Below are 25771 nucleotides of genomic sequence, written 5' to 3' on the forward strand. Positions count from 1 at the left end.
CTTTCATTTATATTTGTTTGCCTTGTTTTTTTCTTTACATGTTGTGTTCTCTGTGCTCTGTCCCTCTCAGGAGTCTCCACTGATCCACATGCTGCAGATGTTCGAGCTATGCTATGACTATAAAAGCTACCAGCGTGCCGAAGAGAAGCTACTGGAGTTCCAGAAGTGTCTACTTAATGTAAGACAGCTCAAATGACTCTCGCTATATACTCTTTAGTTTTGTCTTGTTGATTTAAAAAAAAATGAATTGTGAACAATATTACAATATCCTGGAAATATGAGTGAGGTCATGGAAATACCTGAGCCACTTAGATATTACGTAAGTATTTTAGTATTTAGTTTGTAATGCTGTAATGTAGACAAAACATACGCCAGCATCATGTTTTATGCAAGCAAGTTTTCCATCCATGCTCACCAAGTTTATGAATTTTGTGCATAAAAAGTGCATACGAAATGCTCAGGCTTGCTAAAGCTACATCCATGTAGGCCTGGGCCCATTACGTCACAATAATAAAGCAATAATATACTAGGTTTGTGCTATAACGTGTAATATTGGCCATGCTGTGCTGGGGTTGTGGGCACTCATAGAATGACTCTCAGCCAGTCACATTTTATGACTTTATCAACAGTGTCACCAACTTTCAACCACAGTACTCACAGATTTTTTAAATCTGCCCAATGAACGTGCTTATTATTTTTAATGTTGAGATATTTTAGTGTTATATAGTGTGATAGTGGCAGATACATTTTTTTCCATTTTTATTTGTTTATGTGTTTTTTTGTTGTTGTTGTTTAACATGTCGTACTTTCCTGTAATTGCTTTAAAAAATAAATCGTAGTTCAGTTTTATACAGATGAAGACCACTTCTTGTGTAAGACCAAATTTTGGTTCTTTGGCCCGGACCATGTTATGCAGTTTCTTTTACACATGCTGTTTTTACTTTAGACCAGATCAAACAGTACCAAGTACCAGTAGGTATAAAAATTAAAGACAGAGTACACACTTTATGTTCATACAAATAACTTTAACTTCAATATATTGAGTCTGGCTGTCAGACTATTATTTTGTATTTGCTACAAGGAGAAGATTTGACCTTATTTAATCTGTCTGACAGAGAAACTGTCTGTGAACCACCTTGAGTGTCATAAGGATGAATTGGGTCTCGCTGATGCAAGGTTATATAGATTTATAGTCTGAGTCAGTAAGCAGGAGTGAGACTGTGACACTAACAGTCCGGAGATCACCTCAGTATCTGCAGCTTCACTCTCCAGAGAGTAATCAGCCGTGTCAGAGCCGGCTACTGCATTACATGATATTCATGAGCTCTTAATGAGCCTATCAAACACCTCTGACTTTAACATGAACCTTCAAGGTCTAACATAGTGTTGCATTATAGTATTCTAATAACCTCCCTCGTCCTGCTCCCCCTCTCTCTCACTCTCACTCTTGTTATCTCTCTCCTTTTGTTAACTGCCTTTCTTGCATTTTTCTTTCTTTCTACTTACCTTGTCTGTCTTTCTTTCTCACTTCAATTTATTTCTGTGCTCATGTTCTACTTTTTCTGTTTTTCTTTCTTTCTTTGTTCTGTTATCTCTTGTTCTCTTTTTTTCTTTTCTTTTCTCTCATTCTCTTTCTTATTTTTTCTCTCTGCTTATTATTTTATTTCATTCACTGTAGTAATGATTTTCTTTCTCTTTTTCTTAATCTCTTTCCTTCTACTTTCCTTGGATTTCTTTCTATTTCTTTCGTTGAATTTTATTTTTTCTTGTATTTTCTACTTTTTCTGTTTTATTTCTTTCTATGTTCTATTATATATCTTGCTCTCTTTTCTTTCCATTTCTTTTCTTTCTCGCTCTCCTACTTATTCTCTCTTATTCACTTTGATGCTGATTTTCTCTCTGTCCTCCTCTAACTCTCTCTCTCTCTGTCTCGCTCTTTAACTTACTCTCTCGCAATGTTTCTTTCCCTGTTTTTTTTTCTTTCCTAATCTCTTATTAATTAACTTTTTAATTGAACCCATGTAGTTGAGGAGCAGTGGGAGTGTGCTGGGTCTGGAGTGTCTGCCGGTGCAGTGGGTGGAGTCTCAGGCCTCAGTTCTGCTGCTCACACTCATGCAGCAGTGTGAGACACAGTATGAACTGCGCAGGCTGCTGCAGCTGCTGGCCAACATGGAGCGTCTGCTCAAGTCGAATGGTAGGGATATATATTAACAACACTATAAATAAATATATGTATTATGTGAGTGCCTGTATCTCATGTAGAGAAAATACACCACGTGTATCATAATACCTATTCTTAATAAAATTAATTAAAAATTATTTTGCTGTTTATAGACATCTCTTATCTTCCCCTCTGTTATATTGGATAGGTCCTGATTTTAAGAAGCTGAGTCAGTTGAGCCAGATCCTGGCAGAGACTCCTGTGTGTCTGTCCTCCTGCCTGCTGGAGGACTATACCCCTGAGAGCCTGCAGGGGGAGTGCCAAAGCATGCTGGAGGAGCTGCAGGAGCTGGGGCTCTTCTCCCAGGCCAGGAGAGTGGCTGAACTGGCAGGGCTGCCTATAGACCGCCTGATTGTTAATGAGGTGAGAGCAGTAAAATCTGATGATGGTTTCTCTTTGGAACTGGACAGAATCTGAATGTTAAAAATTCTGTGATCTGTTATCTACTTATTCATACAGTGGACCTAATATTGCGGGTTGAAAGTCCATAAAACCTGTTATCTCTGTTATTAACCTCTCAGACTGCAAACTATAGTTCTATTAGTCTGCCCTAAACAGGATTGTATTGTATATTTGTTTTATGGCTGAGTCATTCCTTTAATCAGCTATAAAAAAATCCATTCTGTTTCTGTCTTTAAAGCTACTGCGGGACTTGGAGGTGCAGAAGGCCAAGCGCCATTGGGAGAGGCAGGATACCCGACTGGCCTTCTGGAAAAGATGCCACGATCTGTTCAAGACCGACAGCATTGGGGCAGAAGCAGCCTGCCAGTTCTTTCTCTCTCAGGCTGAGGTAGTTTTCTATTCTCTGTACACACATACACACACACACACACGCTCACACACACACAGTGAGTAAGTACCACTCGTCAAACATTCTGTTTCTGTTAATTGAGTAAAAGATAAACTGATATCCAGAAGACATAAAGAGATTTAAGCATTCATTTTTAACAGATAGCATATTACTCTAATTTGAAATAAAATTACACCATGTAAAAGTTGGAACATCATAAGAGATATGAGCTCTCTGAGAACTGTCCGAGACTATTTTACAGTCATCATTTGAAAAGGCTTGGTGGTGCAAATTTCAAAGCATTAAATATTTTGGCTTATCAAACCTTGTCCCAACCAAGCAGCTGCCCAACACTCTTATCATGAATATAATTGTTGCCTAAAAGGCTAAAGGATGTGTTTTTTTTTAGTAGCTGTTGACTCAGTTATGTGATATAGCTAAAGCATTACAGGTAACAGCAATGATGGAGGTCCAGTTGAGGTCTGGAAGAGAAAATATAAAAATAGCCTCAGGAAGATTTATCAGACTCTGGGGTGGTAGTGCACTATTCTACTGTAAATCAATAGTCGCATATATATATATATATATAAGCCTAATGAAAGATATAAAAGCTATTTCCTACTAGGAATGGACAAAAAATTAACAAAACAAAAATAAAGGTACCATATTTTTTTTTACACTATTAATTTTCCCATAAATCGTCAGTACGCCTCATGTATAAATTCTAATGGTCATGTTGTATGGAGCAGTAAAGCCATTCCGCTGAAGTACAGCGTTATACAGGAGTTTCAGTTTAGTTCTCCAGCACCGGGGCTGGAGTAGGATTAGTATAAGCCAATAACCGCTATTTCCCTGTTCAGAGGTAAGTATTATCTGCCTGTAGCCTGCTGCTAACCCCGACTAGCACTGCTGGACCAGCATTAGCATTTGCTGCTCACTGCGCTAAATGCTAGCTCTTTTGCTGTTTAGTGGTGATTATATCAAGCTGTAGTCTGCGCATTTACAGTGTAAAAAAACAAGCTACGCGGGACGGCATCGGGTGGCTAGCACTAGCAGATAGCTGCTAATGCTAATGTTGCTGCACCCAGCCTTAGTGGAAGTCTGGAAACGTAAGCTTACTGTAAATACACGGAAGTGCTTTACTCACCCAAATAAACAATTTTTAGGAGAGAAATCTGTGTAGATTAACATCTTTTTTTCAAGAATTACAGTTTTGTTTACTTATCTTAGCTTTATTTACCTTAGTTACCCCACCACCACCCAGCGGTAAGACCTGCTTAATTAGAGATATGTAACATACTGTAACATATAGAACATACATGATCACAGCAGCTACTGAGGTAGAGAGTAGAGAGTTTTTGGTAGTAGCAGCAAATATTGCTGATAGGAATAGAGACATTTCAGTCCCTGTGTGCTGAGTGTGTGTGTGTGTGTATAAAGGGTGGTGGGGGATCAGTTCAGTTCTATGTGAGTGTATTGGGTGTGTGGTGGGTGGGGTGGGGTTCAGCTCTGTCTCTGTGTGTTGAGGAGTCTGACTGCCTGGTGGATGAAGCTGTTGCAATGTCTGGTATTGGAGGCTATAATCCGTACTGGATTTCTTAGCCTAAGCAGTGTTGATAAGAGTACTAACTCATATAAAATCAATAAAATGCCCATCCTCGTTTATTACGCATTGTGTAAGTGGTTTCTACTGTTTTGTTTAGGATCCTTTGAAGAAGGATACAGAGCTTCTTCATGTGCAAGAACGCTGCCTCTTGCTGGGTTTGGCTGGTCACTGGCTTTCCCAGTGCAGATCCTCCTCTACTGCACACCGCTTGTCTCAGCTGGAGAAGCAGCAGTGGCAGTGCCGTGTCCGCCGGCTGGTCCTGACCACTGCGCTGGAGCAAGAGAGCCTGTTTGCTCCAGCCTCTGTGGTGGTGGAAGACTCCTTTGACTGCCTCCTTAGAGAATACTCCTTCTCCAAAATGGCCATTCTGAACAGCCCAACATATTTAAACCTGGAGGGACTTCCAACTTCTGAGGAGAGCTGCCCCCTAGTAGGAGAAGAACAGAAAGCTTTGACCACTCTAGTAGGCCAGCTTTTGGACGATGGGAGTGTTCATGAAGCGAGCCGTGTGTGTGGATACTTTGAGCTGTACCACAGGGATTTGAAGCTGGTGCTGCAGTGTCGGGGCTTGGCTTGTGGAGAGCTGCAGCCAGGCCTGCAGGAACTTCTCAGCCCCAACGTAGAGAGCAGGAGTCTCCCCAGTTGTAAGTATTGTGAACACTGTTACAAACAACTGATACAGAGAGTAAAAATAGTTTGGTGTAGCAAAGTGGGTAAAAAATGTTTTTCTTTATGGCAGATTATGCTATGCCAATAGGGGTCTTTAGGCAAAACGCACAAAGCCGCATGCATGGACCTGTATAGTGATATAATTCAAATATATAAAGTCATTCTAAACAAATATTGCCAGCCAAATGGCTTAAATGTAAATATATATATATATATATATATATATGTGTGTGGCAAGCCAACAAGTCTCAATAGTACAGTTGTGGTATTTCAATATTAGCACTAATATTCTGTCATTAAGGTTTGAAATCAACTTCTTTGAATTTATCTGAATATATATGGATTTTAATATTAGAAGTTTGACTCAATCCACTAGAGGAATAAGTGCTTTTATTACCGACATAATAGCCAGGGGCCATGCATTACAGTGATTTCATCCCACCGCGGGTTTATTGTTCACAGCACAAACACCGGAGACCCTCATGGAGAAAAAGTAGTAGTAGTAATAGTAGTTTGATGCATTAAAAGAAAGCCACATTTCAGACTGTAAAAGGTTCTTCACAACTGGTTAGTTTTCATTATTATTTTTATTAAATAATACTGAACATCAAGTGTTCATAATATGATTAGAAATATATGATGTATTGTGCGACTGAAAGTGGATGGTTGCTTAGCTGCAATATCTATTCTAAACATATTACATTTTTTGAACAAAGATGATTTTGTGTTTAATTGTGCTTAATAGTTATCAGTGTTTGAGTACTGAAATATTACAAAATGTGCTGTACCCAATCTTTAATATGTACAGTAGTAGGTTTCTCTGTATATCTCAGGTTAAACCACTGTAATGCACATCCGTTTGCTCTCTCTTTTTAGTTTATGGGGATAGTAGAAAAACAATCATTTTAGTAGCAGTCAGTTTATTTATGTTTAGGATTAGGTTAGCTTTAGGGCTACACAATATTTAATTGTTGCACCACTATCTTAATGTGCAAATATGTGCAATGAGCAATGTCAAATTAAACTTTTTTTTATGTTTTATACAAAGGCATATATTCCTATTTTCCAAAATGTATCTAGGCAGATTATACAGTATCTACTCTAGTTTTGTATACACAGTACAAAGTGCATTATTAATATCATGGCATGTTGGATCATTGACTACTTGAGAAATCTGGTGAAATGTCTTGTATTTTATTATATCATAATATAGATCACCAATACTTGTAGTGTGTCAGTTTTTCCAATATTGTACACTCATCAACATTTCTGCACTTTTTACATTTTTTGTGGTGTTTCCTCTCATTTCAGGCTCTAGCACCAGTAGTCTGTCCTCCTTTGTGGTGGTTTCCTCCCCTGAAGACCAGGTCCTCTCTCAGCTCCAGCTGCTCGTTGAACAGTGCCGCCATGGCAAGAGCTACTGCAAGCAGGTCCTCAGCCTCTACGAGCTCTCCAAGGTACAGCACATCTCACAGTTCTAACAGATTCAGTGTATTCAGACAAACAAACATAGACAAACAAAATGAATTCTAAGCTGATTGCATCTTAAACTGATATCGTTTCTTGTGTGGCATTACTCCTGAAGGAGCTGCATTGCTCTTATGGTGAGATATCATCTGAAGAGCCAGAGGCAGTTCTTCGGAAAGTGCTCCTGTCCCAGCAGCCGGAACGCTATAAGAAAGCCCAGGCCTTTATCAGTGTCCAGGGATTACAGCCAGACACTGTAGCCCAACTCATATCCTCCACTGTGCTGGAAGGACTACTGGCTTCTTCACAGGATGAGACGGGTAACAGGAGACTCAGTGTGCAGTGAGTGTTTATGCATGCATGCTTTTTGTTCTCAGACACATTTGAACTTTGTTTGTTTGTTGGTTTCTCTCATTATACAGCAGAGCGTAATATATACAGTCCATCTGAAGGTAGAGAAGCCTTCCTGCAGCTGGCCAAACTGTGTGGCGACCCCAACCTGGTGGGCAGCAAGTTGTTGGACAGCATCCCCACTGTCCCTCTGGCTGAACTGGGCTGCAGTGAGTTACACATACTTATATGCTTATATACTCATTCAAGTTAAGGGGATCTTCTTACTAACTGAACACCATTGGTAATACTGTAGTCAAAAAAATGTCCATATATCGTACAATGAGTCGATAAACGTAATTATCGGGACTGAGCTAATTATAATAATGTGTATAAAACAAGTTCATATTTTTTTGTTTCAATAAATATATATTTATACAATTTATTGACTGTTTAAATTTTGTAATATTACATTAAAAAAGCAACAGTTACTGTAAAGCTCTTGCTTACAGTATTATGAACCAAAACCGCATAGTCGATTTCCCTCCAAATCTGCTGGCAGACGTACTAATGAGTATCATTGAAAAGTTGCCAAGTCCTGCTGGAAAATGAAATCCACATGTTGTCAGCAGAGGGAAGCATAAAGTGCTGTAAGATTTTCTGGGAAAACACAGCACTGACTTGATAAAACACAGTGGATCAACACCAGCAGATGACATGTCTCTCCAAACCATCACTGTTCATCAGTAAATTTTACATTTCTTTGGAAATCAAGGGAGCAGAGTCTGGAGGAAGAGTGGAGAGACACACAGTCCAAACTGCTTGAGGTCTAGTGTGAAGTTTCCACAGTCAGTGATGGTTTGGAACCTGACTTTTGGGTTTTTATTGGCTGCAAGCCATAATCATCAACAATAAAATAATAAATGCTTAAAACAGATTACTCTCTGTGTAATACATCTATATAATATGCAATTTCACATTTTGAACTCAATTACTGAAATAAAGTAACATTTTTTTAATGATATTCTCATTTTTTGGGATGCACTAGTACACTCAAGGGAAAACTGAAAAGTGTTCAGCCATGTAGGATTATAATGATTTGGAGAGGCCTTTTAGCAACACTATAAATTCTTAACCGTGTGATGTGTTCCTGTAGCTGTCGAGTTGCTGATCTTGGCCCATGACTGCTTCAGTCTCACTTGTAATATGGAGGGTATCGTCAAGGTCCTTCAAGCTGCCAGGCACCTCAGCCATAAACACCTGGCACATGGGGAGGGATACGGACTCCTGGTGAGTTACTTTAACTTTGTCTATTACTGGCTGTGTATTCCAGGTATCTGTTGCCAAAAATGTACTCCCTTAGACATGGATAAATGTACATAACATTTTGGTGTCAAGATAAATGCTGCTACTGATTTCAGAAATGTGCTTTTTTATAAATAACAGAAGTCTCATGCAATGTTAGAAATCACTAAAGTTTATTTTGAGTGATTGAGTATTGGGTTAAATTACTGATTAGCTATATAAGCCCAATTTTATTGCAAAACATAAATAGCAAAACTTAAACAGATCCATTAAATTTATTTTAAAGGGAGACATAATTTATTTATTTTTATTCAGCAGAACATAAATTAAGCTGTACAAAATATAGTATGTGTATGTTTATCTGAATGTCTTGGTGCTTGTTCATTTAATTAGTGTTAGCCACTATTTGAACAATATTTGTTGCAATCTTCCATCACGTTTTGTCTTCTGTCCACATCCAGGGAGGTTAACTTCAGTGCTAAAGGCTATAAATGTAAAATAATAAAATCCAAAACAACAATCAGTGAAAGGAACAGACTTAACAACCATAATACAGATGCATGGATTTTTTTCCCATTACAATTACTAATATTTATAAAATGTGACTGTAAAGATCTGATTTCAGTGAAAACTCAGAATATATTAATGAGGTTTGTAATGTAATCTTTTGAGTGAAATATAATTTTTTTCTTTGCTCTACAGGTGCGACTTCTGACTGGTATTGGAAGATACAATGAAATGACTTATGTCTTTGATCTTGTCAACCAAAATCACCGTTTTGAGATGCTGCTGAGGAAGAAAGTAGAGTCGGTGAGAGAAACGTGTCCCAGTCAAAATAGCGTCTTGGTCCATGCATGCTACCTTGAGTGTGTAATTGGATGTATATGTGTGTGTGTTACAGAACACCAGATTAAAGACTGCTTTGCTGGACTACCTTAAGCGCTGTTTACCAGGGGACAGTGAGAAACACAACATGGTAGCTCTATGTTTCAGCATGCGCAGAGAGATCGGGGAGAACCATGAAGGAGCTGCTCGGACTCAACTCAAACTCATCGAGTCACAGCCTTGGGGTGAGAGACATGGTTTGGGTTTTTATTCTCGTAGGGCCCTATTTTAGAGCAGCTTGATTTAAGGTGTGCTGGTGTGTCAAAAAAACACACCTTGCGCGTCTCGAAACACAGAAAATGTACTAATTCTCTTAAATAATCAGGGGTGTGTTTTGGGTGTAACCTAAAATAAATCAATCAGTGTGCCAGTTTTTATTCCCTTTAAGAGGCAGGTGCGCTCTGACTTTGGCACGTTTATATCCTAACAGCACAGCGATACTGACCTGCGTGTTCACGCTGTGAAAGTACACCAGCAGGTCATTTAAGGGAACAGCAATGTTATTTCATTATTTATTCTGTTTATTGTAGGGTTAAAAGTCGGATTTGCGCTCTAGAGTGCGTCCGGTGTATGTGTGCTGGATACACCTGTAGGAATGAACTCTGATGATTGACTGCTGTCTAGGTTCATTTCAGTCAGTGGCGCACCTGTGGCACCTGTGGCGCACCAATCAGTGTAGATTTATCCCTAAACTCTTATGCTTTTTTAACGCTGTGGGCGCAAAGTGCGACAATAAAGAGCATTGCGATGTGCCTTGTGCAGAGTGTCCGATAGGGCCCTAAAGATTTTCTTAAAATGTTAAATAACTCTGCCGTTTTTTATTGCTTTGCATGTTGATTCTAAGTAGTATTTATTAGATTGTAATGAAAGTAACATATTATAAATGTTTAAGAAATATAGGTAATCCTGTGGCTTCAAAATTTGTATTTAAGTCCAGATATTTAAGATATAAATATAAAAATAATTTTTCTGTTATTTCCTCGCTTCAATCAGCCGTCACCCCGGAGCTCAAAAGTGGTCTGGAGAAAGTTCTCTTTTTGCTGAAAGATGCTGTGGAAAGTTACTCTAAGGTATTGCCATTTTTTTCATCTGATTATAATGTGAACTTCATTTGTTTGGCCATTTCATTGTAACTTTGAAATATTTTTGTGCATTAATGTGTGTGTCTATATCTATCTTTGTTCATTTGTGGCCCATCAGGACTCGTGCATGCGACAAGCTCTGCGATGTGTGAAACTGGCTAAACTCATCACCCTGCAGCTTCACTTTCTTAATCATGGACAGGACCACCGTGTTGTTAACCTGAGACCACCAGAACTACTCAATGCTATTGTGGCTCTGCCACGCTGTTACCAGGTATCACTCAGTCTCTCACAGTTCGTTCTGTCTTGGGATGTTGTATGCCTGTGCTATGCATTGTTAAATCTAATCCCAAAAATCATGGGATAGCAAATTGATCATCTAAGTTTTAGCTCTGGGGATGGCTTGGGAATGCCCACGCCTGCATAAGTTGTGAGGTGCTATCCTGTGAGATGACATAGTTTGAATCTGATAATAGAGTAAGGGTGTTTTCACACCATTACTATTTGGACTCTGGTTTGTTTTAGGGCTGCAACGATTAGTCAATATAATTAGTCAATGATTTAAAAAAAAAAAGGTCAACTCCAAACATTTATTGTCGACTAATTGTTAATTGGTCTGCATCTCCAAAAGTGTATACACAATAGGTCACATATTTCCTCACTAAATATCAGCACTTTCCACATTTAAAGAACAATGTTCTGGACATTTGGATGACATTAAAAGTCCCATATTCAGCTGTTTCTATAATATTGAAGCAACGGAAAGAAAGCTAGGAACAGGAGCCGAACTCACGGCAAGCAGAGATGGAGGGCATGGAGAGATAATCGTTGACTAATCGGAAAAATAATCTGCAGATTAGTCGAATATGAAAATAATAATTTGCTGTCACCCTGGTTCATTTGCACATTTGGTGCTGTTCATGTGGGCAGGTGTGAAATCAATGCTTTACTTTCCTGCTTCCAAGTCAGACAGCTCTGACCAATCAGAAGGGGCAATGTGCTTGCATGGTTTGTATGGGCTCATTTTGGTGCGTTAAGATTTGTGCCTGTGGGAAACAAACGGAACCAAGAAAAAAAAGCTTCAAGTACAAACAAACTTATCAACTGATTTGAACCAGAAGATCGAACTACAGGTGTGAAAATGCTTGAAAATAATATTGGGTGCCAGCCGGATGAAATTTTTTTTTAAGTTATGCAGGTATTTTACCTTTCTCAATCCAGAAGACATAGGAGAGAATAGTGTTCCATAGGACGTGATACTAATTCCTGTCCCATGACATTTGGCACATCAGTGTATAGTGCATTTGTGTAGGATTATTTAACACTTGATATAATAACACTTGTGTTATTATATCATAAACACATTTGTTTTACAACATATGCAACATATGTGTGTATAAAAAGCAACTAATAGTGTGTATAAATGTTTTTCCCTTTCTTGCCTTTAGGCATTTGTAGTAGCAGAGGCGTACGATTACAGTCCTGACTGGGCAGAGGTTCTGTATCAAAAAGTGATTCTGAAAGGAGATTTCTCTTACCTGGAGGAGTATAAGCAGCACAGACAACTTTCAGCCAATCTGTTTGATGAGATCTCCAAAAAGTAAGCTTTATCTTATACTGAATATTATTAGCAGTTTTATTTGAGTAGTTTTCCTTATAGTTTTAGTATTCAGTATTAAAAGATGTTTGGTATCTTCAGTTTGAGCTCTGTGATTTGCTCTGACTTGTATATCTAAATATGTACAGCTCTGGAAAAAAATAAGAGACTACTTACATTTCTGAATCAGTTTCTCTGATTTAGCTATTTATAGGTATATGTTTGAGTAAAATGAACATTGTTGTTTTATTCTATAAACTGCGAACAACATTTCTCCCAAATTCCACATAAAAATATTATCATTTAGAGCATTTATTTGCAGAAAATGTGAAATGGCAGAGATAAGAAAAAAGATTCAGAGCTTTCAGACCTCAAATAATGCAAAGAAAACAAGTTCATATTTATAAAGATTAGTTTAGAAATATCTGGATAACTAACCTTGGTTTAGTTTTCATGCATCTTGGCAAGTTCTCCTCCACCAGTCTTACACACTGTTTTTGGATAACTTTATGCCACTCCTGGTGCAAAAATTCAAGCTTGGTTTGATGGCTTGTGATCATCCATCTTCCCTCTTGATTATATTCCAGAAGTCTTCAATTTGGTAAAATCAAAGAAACTCATTATTTTTAAGTGGTCTCTTATTTTTTTCCAGAGCTGAATATGTTGCCAGTGTAATTTGCATATCTATTGTGTTATCTAAATATCTTTATGGAGCACAATAATGTTTAATTCATCTGTTATTCTTTCTTATCCATTATTCTTTGTAAATTGGACATGTGGAAGTGTTAAATAATTCAGATGTTAAATTAGTCATTAATATGAACTTCTGCAATGGTAAATACTTGGGTAAAAGTGTATATGTTAAGAAATTTAGATTCTTTGTCTCTTTCCTTCTACAAAACCCTGTTCTCACCACATGCTGCATTTTGTCTGATTAAATTTTGTCTTTCTTTTTAGACTGTTAAAAAACAAGCCCCCAAACAGTGCCAGTCAGAACCTGAAGAAACTCCTCCAGCACTGTGAAGATGTCTACACCCACTACGAACTAGCCTACAATCATAAGTTTATCGATGTGGCCAACATGCTTCTGCAGGACTCTAAAACAAACAGTTATCTTAGTGACAGACTAAAAACCTAACACCTCATGTACACACTTCTTCCCAACAGTTCTCTTCCTTTTCCTTTTCTTTTGTGCTTTGGTGACCTTCCATAACAATATTTCATTCACATCTTCACATCTTCCACAACAGAATTTAACAAGTATGGATTTGTGATTAGGTACAAGGGTTGTGGGTCATCTGATCAAAGGAAGTTGTTTTGTAAGCGTTTAAATGAAATAAATGACTGTAAATGTAAATATTTAAGAGATTAAATCTAACTTTGCTAATTTATTGGCTTTGTTCTTTATTAACTTGAAATCTGGGTCCAGATTTAAACTCTTAACATCAACATGTGATGTTTTATTAAATTTGCAAAATCCTGAAGTGTGACCATTTTTAAACCTGTAGTACCTCTGAATTGTCACTAGATGCTGTTATAGCTGCTTATATTATAGGGAGTAGGAAGATCATTTCCCAAAATGCTGTGGAGACATGGGATAAGGCCATTAATTTCACTTTTTCCCCTTGTCAGGGGTGGAAATGTATTTAGATTTGAATGTGGCACAGTGGCTCAGATTAAGTTGTAAACACTATGGCAGCTCATAACACTCACGCAGATCTCAAATATAAGAAACCAATTGGTGTTAACATTTTTTCACCACCTGTGTAAATATAGACTTCTGTTCAGCATCTTTTCAACCTTTCCGTCTTTTTGTAGGCTTGACATAAATACCATGTACATCCTCGCATAATTTACCCATCTGTTGCCTAGCAACATACTGACAATGGCATGCCAAATGTGAAATAACATAAAACAAGATTGTTCCTGACAGGAGACTCTATAGTGCTAAATACTGAGAAGGCATCTGCGACCCCTGGGGAAAAATGTTGTGTAGGCAGCAAAACCTCAAGCTAGCTTTTTTGTTTTTTTAAACCTTCAGGATTTGACAATTTTTTGTAACGCCATCGTTAAAGTTGTCACAGTGCAGTTCACATGCAGGTAATGTTCATCAAAAGGGCATCCCATTTTGATGGGATGCCCTTTATTTAAAAAAAGGTGCTGTGGAATAAAATATGACCTGTATTATGTCATGTATCATGACCCTGCCTGGTAAAGAACTCATACCTCTCAGAGGTATTAAAACATAGCTTGAGACTAATGTTGACTGGCATGGCAAAACTTGAAAGGTAAACTAACAGGCTTTCCAACACTATAAGATATATATTGCCTGGGGTCTGAGTTTGAATCCTGTTCATGTAGCTTGCCATTGGCTACCAGAGCCCTGAGGCCTTGCTCTCTTAGGGTGGGTAGATGGTGCTCTTTCCCCTCATCACTCCTAGGGTGATGTAGATCAGTACAAGGCATCTGTGGGCCGATGTATCGGAACCGAGTCGCTGCGCTTTCCTCTGAGCGCACTGTGATGCTACTCAGCAATGCTGCATCAGCAAAAAGAGGAAGTGGCTAACTTCACATCTGTCGCAGGAGACGTGCTAGTCTTCACCCTTTTGTTTGTTTGTTTGTTTTATTTCTGCATTTGTACCTATAAATATATTTACACTGTTTTAGCACAATTTGACAAATTAGCACAAATGGACAGAACATTAGCAACAATCCCAAATGTGATGAACAAGGTCATGATAATGGGGTCACATTATGACATTATGTGCTGACCTGAAGTGTGCCTTCAGATAGACAAAAATAGCTGTACATTCAGAAATAAATGAGTCCCATTCTGAATTTAATTAATTTACTGTTAGCTGTTATTGCTCTTAATGGCTACATTTAGGACCGATAACTAGCTGTTTAATGCCTCTTGTAAGGCAGTTGAGGAGAGCTGGAACAGCTGTGAGCTTTGCATGTTAATGTATCCAGTTCAGCTACAGTGGATCCTGATGGTCTGAGGTGGGATTTATTCCTTTGTCTTTGGGCTCTCGCTGTGTTTATACGCTGGGTTATAGACTTAATGTCTGCTTTGTGTTTCGTTCACACTCGTTTGAGCTCCTAAGGTTTTATTTCACACTCAGTTAGCTGTGTTTGTGCTGTGTTGGGCTGCTGTTCGTGAGGGGCACCTTAGCTAGTCAGCTGCTCTCAGATCAGCGGGGAGAGTTTTCCCGCCCAAAATGTCTGTTCGATCGTGACGTCACGACTGGCTGCAGATCAGCGGGGATGTTTTAATGGGAATTTCGCTACAGGGGGGGCAGATATCCCCCGGAGTTCAGGAGAAGCAGTATCACACACACGCACACACATATACGTATATACTGCTTTGGAAAAAAATAAGAGACCACTTTCTCTGATTTTGCTATGTATAGGTATATGTTTGAGTAAAATGAACATTGTTGTTTTATTCTATAAACTACGGACAACATTTCTCCCAAATTCCAAACAAAAAAATTGAGAAATGGCTAAAATTACAAAAAATATGCAGAGCTTTCAGACCTCAAAAAAAAAAAACAAGTTCTCCCTGCAGATTTCTTTTGTTTTTGCATTTTTGTCATACTTTTTTATATTATCAAATATAACCTGAGTAAATATAAAAAAACACATTTTTAAATTATGATTTAATTTATTAAGGGTAAAAACTATCCAAAATAATCTAGCCTTGTGTGGAAAAAGTGTTTGCCCCCATAATAAATTAACTGTGATTAATCACAATATTTGTAAAGTTGAGTTCAATTTCACTAACCACAACCCAGCCTGATTACCACCAGACCTGTAGAATCAAGAGATCAATGCAACCTGTCTGAAACATGAAACAGCTAAAAGATTTTAAAAAAGCAACACATTTATGCCCGGATCTAAAAAAAAAAGTAAAAAAAAAAAAATGAGGATAAAACAAAATTATCTATCAGTCTGGAACAGGTTACAAAGTCATTTCTAAGGCTTTGGGACTCCAGCAAACCACAATGAGAGCTATTTTTCACAAAGGAAGAAAGCACTGGTGAGCCTTCCCAGGAGTGGCCGGCCGATCGAAATTATTCCAAAAGGGCATGAACAACTCATACAGGAGGTCACAAAAGAACCCTTAATTAGGGTAAGTGTTTATGATTAAATAATAAGAAAGATACTGGTCTAAAATGGTACGATGGGAGAGTTTCAAGTAAATAAAAACACACAACGGCCCATCTCACATTTGCAAAAACATCCTGATAATACCCAGGAATTTGGGTATTCTTTGGACTGATGTGACAGAAGTGGAACTTTGGAAAGTGTATGTCCAGTTAAATCTGTCATAAAACTAACTTATAATTTCAGAAAAAAAACATCATACTGAATGTAAAACATGGTGGTGGTTGTTTGATGGTCTGGAACTGCTTTGCTGCTTTAGGGCCTGGACTACTCGCTGTAATAGATGGAACCATGGATTCTGCTGTTTTTACTTACTTAAGTTCTACAGCAGGACAGTGATCAAAAGCACACAAGTCCAGCTCTGAATGGCTTTAAAAAAACTAAATAAAGATTTTGGAGTGGCCTAGTTAAAGCCTGAGTGAGATTCTGTGACATGACCTTAAACAGGCGGTTCATGCTCGAAAACCTTATAATGTGGCTAAATCAAAATAATTCTGTAAAGAAAAGTGACCCAAATTCCTCCACAGAGATTTGAAAGACTCATTGCCAGTTGTCAATAAAGCTTGATGCAGTAATTGTCGCCTAACATGGCTAACATTTTTTTCCTTTGATAAATAAAATTATAATAAATTAAATTATCATTTAAAAGTGCTTTTTTATATTTACTCAGATTATCGTTGTCATGTTAGCTTTATATATATATATATATATATATATATATATATATATATATATATATATATATATATATATACAGTTCTGGGGAAAAAGAAACCACTCAAAAATTATACTTTTTTTTTTTTCAAATTGAAAACAAGATATAATCAAGAGTAGGATGGATGATCACAAGCCATCAAACCAAGCTGAACTGCTTGAATGTTTGCACCAGAAGTGGAATAAAACTATCCAAAAGCAGTGTGTAAGACTGGTGGACGAGAACATGCCAAGGTACATGAAAATTGTGATTAAAAACCAGGGTTATTCCACCAAATATTGAATATATCTGAACTCCTAAAACTTCATGAATATGAACTTGTTTTCTTTGCAATATTTGAGGTCTGAAAGCTCTGCATCTTTTTTGTTATTTCAGCCATTATTTCCCATTTTCTGCAAATAAATGCTCTAAATGCCACAAACAAATATTTGGAATTTGGGAGAAATGTTGTCCGTAGTTTATAGAATAAAACAACAATGTTCATTTTACTCAGACATATACCTATAGATACACACACATATACACAGCTCGAGTATTTTCGTGGAGGATGTGCTGGCTGTGTGAACCCCTGGAAGAGCGAGAGCCGCGGATTTATTCCCCCTCCTCCTCATCCTCCTCCTCCTCCTCAGCCTGAGGAGCTCCTATTAAGTTAGTGTGTTTCTCCAGTTGGTTTACTGTGAGGAAGAGGAGACCTCGGTCTGTGTCTCCGGGTTTCTCTCCTGATATTCACCTGTTTCACAGCGGAAATGGGAGCGAGACACTTCACCGTGTTTGTGCTGAATACCGCGGTCTTCGTGCACGGTAGGATGTTTATTTTATTAACAGCTCTCTCCTCCTTTAGCGACTTTTCATTAATCCTCACACTGTTAACTGTCTTCTGTTCAGCGCTGACTGACTCTGTGCTCTATTAACACATGGGAACAGGGCTGACTAGGATACTTCGTGTCTTATGCTCCACAGAGAGAGTTTTACCTGCTATTATTATTCTGGTTCATTAGCGGATATAGGTTATAAACCCTGTTTACAGTTGGTCTCTCGGTAGCTACGCTCGTTAGTACTGTAAGGTCTCTGGTCCAGTGGGCTGAAAGTTTACCGGCGGTTCTGGAGCCACAGGCTGTGGAGCTGCAGCTCTATGCACTTCTTTAGCTCTTGTTTTATTAAACCACAGTGCTGTTATATAGATTGTGTATTCACTCATTTATATATAATATGTCCAGTAATTTAGTTAATTGTTTTGTTTTTATATAGCAACTATTACAGTCACTACAACAAATACAGTCACACAATACAACATCCTTCTGACCAGGTGAAAAGTATCAGTAGAAGGAAAAAAATCCCAAAACATTCTGAGCCTCAGACATGCCGAAGAGGGGCCGGATCTGGGCCTATGAAGAGAAAAACTGAACACTGAGAGCGAAAGAGAGAAAAGGAGAGAGAAAAAGAGATTAAGAAAGAGAGAGAGAGAGAGAGAGAGATTGATGATCAGTGAGTTGTGAGCTGGAGCGAGCATTCATTTCTTGAGGGGCTGGTAGACGGACGCGTTATTTTATAAGTTATAGCTACTATTTTATTTTATTGATTGTATTTTAGTTCTCTATTCTCTCATTCACTCTCATTAAGCGTCACTAGTAAGAATGCATACTTTCTAAAGCACTATCCAGACGGGATTAGTTTTTCAGAGGGACGTCTGTGAAAAATATTTCACACGTCTACTTTGTGATAAAACTATTGCATCCGGACTGCAATTGAAAAAACAGGATGAGCAGTGAGTTTTTTGGCTTTCTCGGTCACGTGACATCATGTTCAGTAGCTCCTCCATTTCCACTTGCTGTTGTGTTTATGTGGCTCTCCATGGAAACACGCAGTGGACAATTAGCTATTTTATTAAATGCGAGGTGACAAAACTCAGAGATGTGAGTCCGTACGGGACTAAAATTACCAGACGAAAAACAGTAGGTAATTCTGCTTGTAATTTTCTCAGAGGGCGACTAAGAAAAACACATGCATGGTCGTTCCAAAGGGGTATAAATCACAGAGGACACCCCATAAGCGAGAAAATTACCCCAGGACCCCCTGAGAAACGAATCCCGTCCAAATAGCGCTAAATACAAAAGGTTTTGCTGCTGGGGGGGGGGCCTAAATAAACAAAACTGTAAAAAACTCTTAAAGTCAAACGAACGCTGGATGTTAATCTTCACAGATTTTTCTCCTAAAAACTGTGTATTTAGGTGGAAAAAGTGCTTCCGTTTATTTACATAAAGCTTAGAATTCCTGTATTTTGTCCAAGGGTGAGTGCTAGCCGGGGTTAGCAGCGCTAGTAAATGCCGCTTAACTAGACTGCCGCTAGACTGAGGAACCCTGAGTGTTCTGGTAACCCAGGGAGCTGTCAGCTAGTGGTTCGTCAACATAGCTTGTGTCAACGCAGGCTCCAGTCTGATATATTTACCTCTAAATGGCAAAAGAGCTAGTGGTAAGCAGCTAATGCTAATACAACTGCAATTAGCCTCAGTGCTGAAACTCCTGTATAATGCTGTACTTTAGTGGCGTGGCTTTCCTGCTCCTTACAAACATAAGGCTCATTTAAACATGATGAGTTTAAGGAGTTTATGTGCACCTAATAGTCTGAAAAATACTGTAATTTAGTCATATTTATAGAATTTAATTTTAATAATTTGTTCACATTTGTGTGTGATCCAATCATATAGCAGTACATTTATTCATCCAGTCATAAAACTAGTAATTTAGTGGTTCATTCACTCAGTCAGGTATTTAGTCCTTACATTATTCATTCAGATAACCAGGATTTCAGTCAATGACTGTGAAACAACAATGACTTGTCAATATATTTGGCCAGAACATGTTTTTTTTTCTTCTGATTCAAAAATAGATGCCTTCATCTCTTCACTGCATTCTAAATGAGAGGGTGTGGGCAGCAATGAGTCAAGTTAACATTCTTGTGTTTCAGATACAGGGACTAAGTGATAAATTCTAACTTATGTATAAGTAATTAATGTATTCTTTCATACATTCATTTATTCAGTCAATCAGTCAGTCACTTATCCACCCATTCTTCTATTCGGCCGTTTAGGCATTTATTAATTTACTAATTCCATCATTTTTTCAGTCTTTAATTTTCATTTAGTTACAATTGTGTTAATCTTTAATGCATTCTTTCATTCATTCATCCATTTGACAGCAGCATTAAGTACAGCAAATTAATATAAAGAGTGTAATCTTACTTTCTTTTTAGACTGGATTTAATTGCTGTCTTTTGTTTTGTTCAGTGCTGAATCTGATTGTTAGAGGCAGATCTCTACAAATCCTCCTGTAGCACTGTTCCCTCAGTGAGAATCAGTGATGCTGGTGATTTAATTGCCCTTGCCCGGCTACAGAAGGTCACCGCGTGTTAGAGGTGAACTCCACAGGGAGCAGTTTCACCGTCTGAACCAATTCTACTCTTAAACCTTCCTGAAATTAAGGGGGGCTGCTGAAGTACAGCAACCTAAATCCATCTCCTCTGATCTACTAGTCTTTTGTAATTCCAAATGCAGGTAAAAACACCAAAAAGTAAGAGAAGGAAGTCTTTTGAGCACAGAGTAGAAAGGATGAACTGTGTTTCTTAAAAATATGCAGTTGTTCTAAGTTAAGCACTGGTTTATTTATCAGGTTGTATCATGTTTATACTGTTTGAGGTCAGAGGTTATGTTATGTGGGTTATGTTTTCTCATAGCAGTACAGTCATGTGTGTGGAACCAGGTCTTCAGGGGAAGAGCCCGTTGATGAAATTCCTGGATCAATAAGATTCCATCTGGCCTGCCTACAGGAGCTGTAGGTTGTCTGATTTGTACACTGCTTAGTGCTCTGCTTCCAGACTATTGACTCAGATGCCCCACTCATTAACTCTTTAAACTCTAGTATTATTCATTTATTCATCATGGGACCTGAGAGTGTGTACTATAAATTATTCAGTGTGAAAGTGAGAAACTGAAGTGTGAATATGAATGTTTGGAGATTTCTCTGACACTTGCTGTTGTTGAGAGAAATGTGATTTGTCCTGTTGCCTGCCTGGTCCTGTCCTGTGGTGTCTTGTGTGTGGGTGTGGTCTTCAGTGTCCTTGCAGGGGCAGCACCAGAGGCGTTTGTATAAGGACCTGATGAGGAACTATAATCCCTTGGAGAGACCCGTCTTTAACGACTCCCAGTCTCTAACTGTGCACTTCAGCTTCAGCCTGATGCAGATCATGGATGTGGTGGGTAAAATAACAATGCACACATATACATCACACTGTGCCCTTACAATTAGAAAGATACAGTGCCCTCACTGAAAGGTTTAAATATATGAATTATTCAGTGTTCCTGTCTACCATCAAGCTAACAAAAAAGTGACTATTTCCTTATAGCCTTGGTAGTCCATTTTACCACAAGGGCCTTTTAATATCAAATAAATGTTGTACATAATTGTACAAAGGACAGCATAAGTGTTGGTTTTAAGCATCTACTATTTCTTTAGATATTCACATTGCAGTCCTCAAAAGTGGGTTTTTCACATTAGTAGCTCTTTATTAGGGGTGTAGGCAAATATCGATAGCTCAAATATTGTGGCATTTTCTCTGATTTTATGCATATATTCATTGTTACTGTGAAGTCCACAGGGTGCAGTTTCATTATCTAAAACCATCCTACTATTAACCCTTTCTCAAATTAAAGGGGCCTCCTAAAGTACAGCAGCCTAAATCCATCTCCACTGATGCACCAGGTCAATCAAGTCACATGACTACATGTGGTAGTTGTATGTTTTTAGAGGATAGTACATGAACACACATACTGGAAAAAGTTAGATAATGAGATATCTGATCATTATTAGTTCCACAGAGGGGAAATTCACAAAAGGTGAAAGAGGTAACTAAGTATTAACATGATTAAGTTTATGAATAATTAAAGAATCAACATTTCTAAATAAAGGTCATTAATTGAATAAAATTATGTCACAGACAAAATTAGGTCAATTACATGTTCTGAACAGTTGAGCAGTTTTTCAACATAATATACTGCTTTACTAACAGTATCACAATAGATCGCAAGATATTGAATCTATTGTAATGTATATATAATATTGCCAGGATCTCGCAAATACACAGTCCTGCTCATTATAATAATATAAATGTATATAACCCCTAACCTCACTCTTTGCCTTAGGCTGAATGTTAATGTTGCCTCAGTTAGGCATGGCAACAGCAGCCTTTTCATTGTTTCAAGGCTGCTACAGTGTCAGTACCATCTTATTAACATATGGTCTGTAAGGATGAAGGTAAAAGACAGAGGAAGTACATTTTTCTCTATGGGATGCTCTAGTCACACCAAAGATGAATGGCAATGTGAATACTTGAAAGAAAATGAAAAATGTTTGCATCTCAGCATCCCTCGCTCACTTTTACACCCACTGTCTCTGTTTTTCTCTGTCCTTTTTTATACACCTTCTCTATACATTTCAGTACATAAACCATCTTTTTTATCACATACTGTTTCACATAATGTCTTAATAGTCCAAGCATGTTTGTATGTATGTTGGTATTATGGTAGATCTGTTGCTTGCATAAATTAATTCCACAGAGAAATAGAAATATTAAACTAATGAATGAATATGTAATGAACTAAGCAACAAATCATCAGCGCCAAACATCAAAGATTACTTTCAACATTTTTTCCAATATTACTATATATATATTTTTTTGTTGTTGGTTTTTTGTTTTTTTTTCTGCAAATTCTAGAGTGAATTGCCATTTTTGGGCACCCCGAGAAGAGTTATCAAATAACTTGGCCATCAATTGTTTGCATGATTATTAGAAAAGGCATATAATGGCTTCTCTAAGAAGCTGCCTATCACTCTGAAAATGAATAAATATTTATAATATTTGATGACCACAACAGTAAAAGGCTAAAAGATAGCAAAGGATTTTAGGTAGACCTTTTCCTAGTTTGTAATGTAATTAAGGTATTTCATTTAACAGGAATGGTTGAACTTAAGTCAAAGTTTGGAAGCCCAAGAGAGCCATCATACAGAAACACTTGTTAAGTTCCTAGGAAGGGAAATCAAAACCCAGTTTGACTGCTAAAGAACTTCAGGAAGATTTAGCAGACTCTGAACTGCTTAGAAGCTACACTTGCTCAGATATGACATTTCTAGTGTAGTCATCAGAAGAAAACCTTTCCCACAAAATTCAGCTTCAGAAGTTTTCAAATGAACATCTACACAAGTCTGAAACTTTTTAACAAATCCTGTGAACTGAAAAAAAAAAGTATATATATATATATATATATATATATATATATATATAAAGAAAATTATATTGCCTAAAAATGATATTGTGTCATCTGTGACTTTATGACTTTATGAAGAAATCTTTTACTTCCCTATCTATCCACAGAAAGAGAAACCTTCATCACTGGTGCTCAGACTTGTATTACAAGTCATTTTGGACCATTTTAATTGGACCTTTTATCGTGAAATGTTGCTACAATGTAAAGAACAATTTCCATATATATATATATATATATATATATATATATATATATATATATATATATAAACAGGAATTTGCTTGAATGCAGCAATATATGCAACAACCAGAACAGTCCGAAAATATTGACACACTTGATTATTGTGTTTTGTTTTGGATCAGAAATGACATTGTTTGGATCAGAAATGACATTGTTTGGATCAGAAATGAAATATTCTGTATTATAGTAGGTATTGTATCACAAGGTCCTACACAGTATACAGCCATATTAATAACGCAGTGATTCTCCTCAGGTGAGTTCTATTTCTTTTGATTTGATGTCCCTGTAGGGTGTACACACGTCCAAATGTGTGTGTAACCAGTTCAGTGAACATGATAGAACATTGGGGCTCCAGAACACACCAATCCCTGACCCCAATCTCAATTTTCAGTTCATAACAGCTGGTGACTTCAGGTGAAATGTGCACCCAGTTACTGTAAAAGGGGACTAAGAGTGAAAAAAGAGTGGAGTACAATGGACTGTGTCTGTTTGTAGAGATTGGTATAATCTGTACCTGACACGCCTGACATTGTTATTAATGGAAGAGAACCGTCACTACGTATTACAGAAAAGTGATTCAAAGAACAAATGAGATTGAATAATGATATTGTTCATCCAAGGTTAGTCTAAATTCACTGAAATACCAAATGATCATGATTTTTACCACCCACTGCGCTGTCTACTGTGGATGGTGATGAATTCTATGATGTATTCCTGGACACGCAACACTGTTCCCCACTCAAGTTAAAAAAAAAAAAAATCTCATTCATTATGATCCACTATTAGGCCTTGCTTGAGCACAACCCCTAGTGTTTTAACCTCACTTACAAGATAACGCCTCACAACTTATAGAGGTATGGGCAATTCCAACCCAACCCCAGTGGTAACACTCCATAACTAAGTTACAAACAGCTATCCTATGATTTTGGTATCTCAGTGTAAATATCTTTTATGTAAAACATGTCATTTAACTTGTTTGAAGAAATAGCGCAACCCAGTTTCATTTTCAAAAGCTCTTCACATCAACTTCTGCCCTTTTAATTTTTAATATTTTGTATTATTTCTAGATTCTGTGTAAATAATTTGCACTCCTATGTTAGGCTTGAGCCCTATCCGGATGAGATTTGTTTCTCAGGGGGTCCTGGGGTAATTTTCTCTTTTATGTGATCTCTCTTCTGTGATTTTATTCCTGTCCGGAACATCCATGTATGTGTTTTTCTCAGTTGTCCCTTCGAGAAAATTACAGGATGAATTACCTACTATTTTCTTTTACCTATTTTTTATCTACTATGTTTTGTCTCCTTGCGTTTAATAGAATATCTATTTGTTCACTGCCACTCACCATAATTACACTTTGGGCGCACATTTCTACGGAGATCCATGTAAACACAACAGCGGGTGGAAATGGAGGAGCTACTGATGGTTCTCCTGTTTTTTCATTTGCAGTCCAGATGCAAGATTTTTATCACTGAGTAGCAGTGTGAAATATTTTTTACAGAAACCCCTCTGAGAAACTAATCCCGTCCGAATAGGGCTTTAGATTATGAAATGCTGTAATATATCCTTATCCTGTATACCAGTGTCCAGTATACTGATAATCCTTTCACCTTTTCACAAATTTAGAAAAACTGATTTGAGAGGGCATTTTAGGAGATGTATTGTTTTGTGTTTTTGTCCTTTTTTTTAAACAAATCAAGTGCTGTGTTTTGGTTGAATAGAGATGCTTCTGTAGCTCCCTCCTGATCTGAACACACAGCACAAAATGTGAACCAGATGCAATTAGACACAATTCACCAACCATGGAGTTCCCCTCCTTTTCAGCTGCTGCAGTTCTAACTAGGAACAAGCATCATGATTGCCTACAGTACTAAATAAATAAGACTATTACAATCACTGAGTTTTCCCCATTATTCTGTATTATTACCTCATTATTCTAACAGGATATAGTTCTGTGTAATTTCCATGTTATTGCTAACACTATACTACAGTAATGAATTATGAATTTTGCATTAATGGAATAATTAATCACACATTCTCTTAGATAAACTTTTCCCTTTTTTAAGACAAATTTATGATCAGTTGAGCTAAATAAATGCTTTGTTTTTACATGAATGCAAGACAAACATGCACAGGAGTCTACAGCAACAGAACCCATTCCCAATTCAGTCTGTCTGATTAGATTTGGCAGCAGAGGAATAGGTGTAATGGGGCTGGATACGTGCAGTGCAAACACGATTGCTAGTATGCATTAGCATGACCATTAGCTAAAAGCGTTCAATCAATGACTATAGAAAAGCTATATAAAGTAATTGAGTAGAATGTATAGAAATATATACGAATGGTAAAACAACTCTGTATTCTTCTTAATATGTAATAA

General features: G+C 37.5%; 2 protein-coding genes across 2 annotated transcripts in view; both read left to right on the forward strand.

Moving 5' to 3' along the window:
• Positions 1-13343, forward strand: part of spg11 (SPG11 vesicle trafficking associated, spatacsin) — a 46653-nt gene extending 33310 nt beyond the window's left edge. Inside the window, exons 27-41 of the mRNA XM_007231194.4 lie at positions 71-178; positions 2026-2194; positions 2370-2584; positions 2862-3011; positions 4715-5261; positions 6598-6743; positions 6872-7073; positions 7176-7313; positions 8240-8373; positions 9091-9198; positions 9290-9458; positions 10267-10343; positions 10474-10629; positions 11804-11955; positions 12910-13343. Coding sequence (XP_007231256.3) covers positions 71-178; positions 2026-2194; positions 2370-2584; positions 2862-3011; positions 4715-5261; positions 6598-6743; positions 6872-7073; positions 7176-7313; positions 8240-8373; positions 9091-9198; positions 9290-9458; positions 10267-10343; positions 10474-10629; positions 11804-11955; positions 12910-13090 — 2652 coding nt within the window. The 3' untranslated portion in view covers positions 13091-13343. The remainder of the gene's footprint in view (positions 1-70; positions 179-2025; positions 2195-2369; positions 2585-2861; positions 3012-4714; positions 5262-6597; positions 6744-6871; positions 7074-7175; positions 7314-8239; positions 8374-9090; positions 9199-9289; positions 9459-10266; positions 10344-10473; positions 10630-11803; positions 11956-12909) is intronic.
• A 4009-nt stretch (positions 13344-17352) lies between these two features.
• The window catches only part of LOC103033738 (neuronal acetylcholine receptor subunit alpha-7), a 41341-nt gene continuing 32922 nt past the window's right edge, over positions 17353-25771 (forward strand). The window contains exons 1-2 of the mRNA XM_007231195.4: positions 17353-17638; positions 20947-21086. Of these exons, the coding sequence (XP_007231257.2) occupies positions 17584-17638; positions 20947-21086 (195 nt within the window). The 5' untranslated portion in view covers positions 17353-17583. The remainder of the gene's footprint in view (positions 17639-20946; positions 21087-25771) is intronic.

The sequence above is a fragment of the Astyanax mexicanus genome, chromosome 2 (assembly GCF_023375975.1).
Source record: "Astyanax mexicanus isolate ESR-SI-001 chromosome 2, AstMex3_surface, whole genome shotgun sequence".
NCBI lineage: Eukaryota > Metazoa > Chordata > Actinopteri > Characiformes > Acestrorhamphidae > Astyanax > Astyanax mexicanus.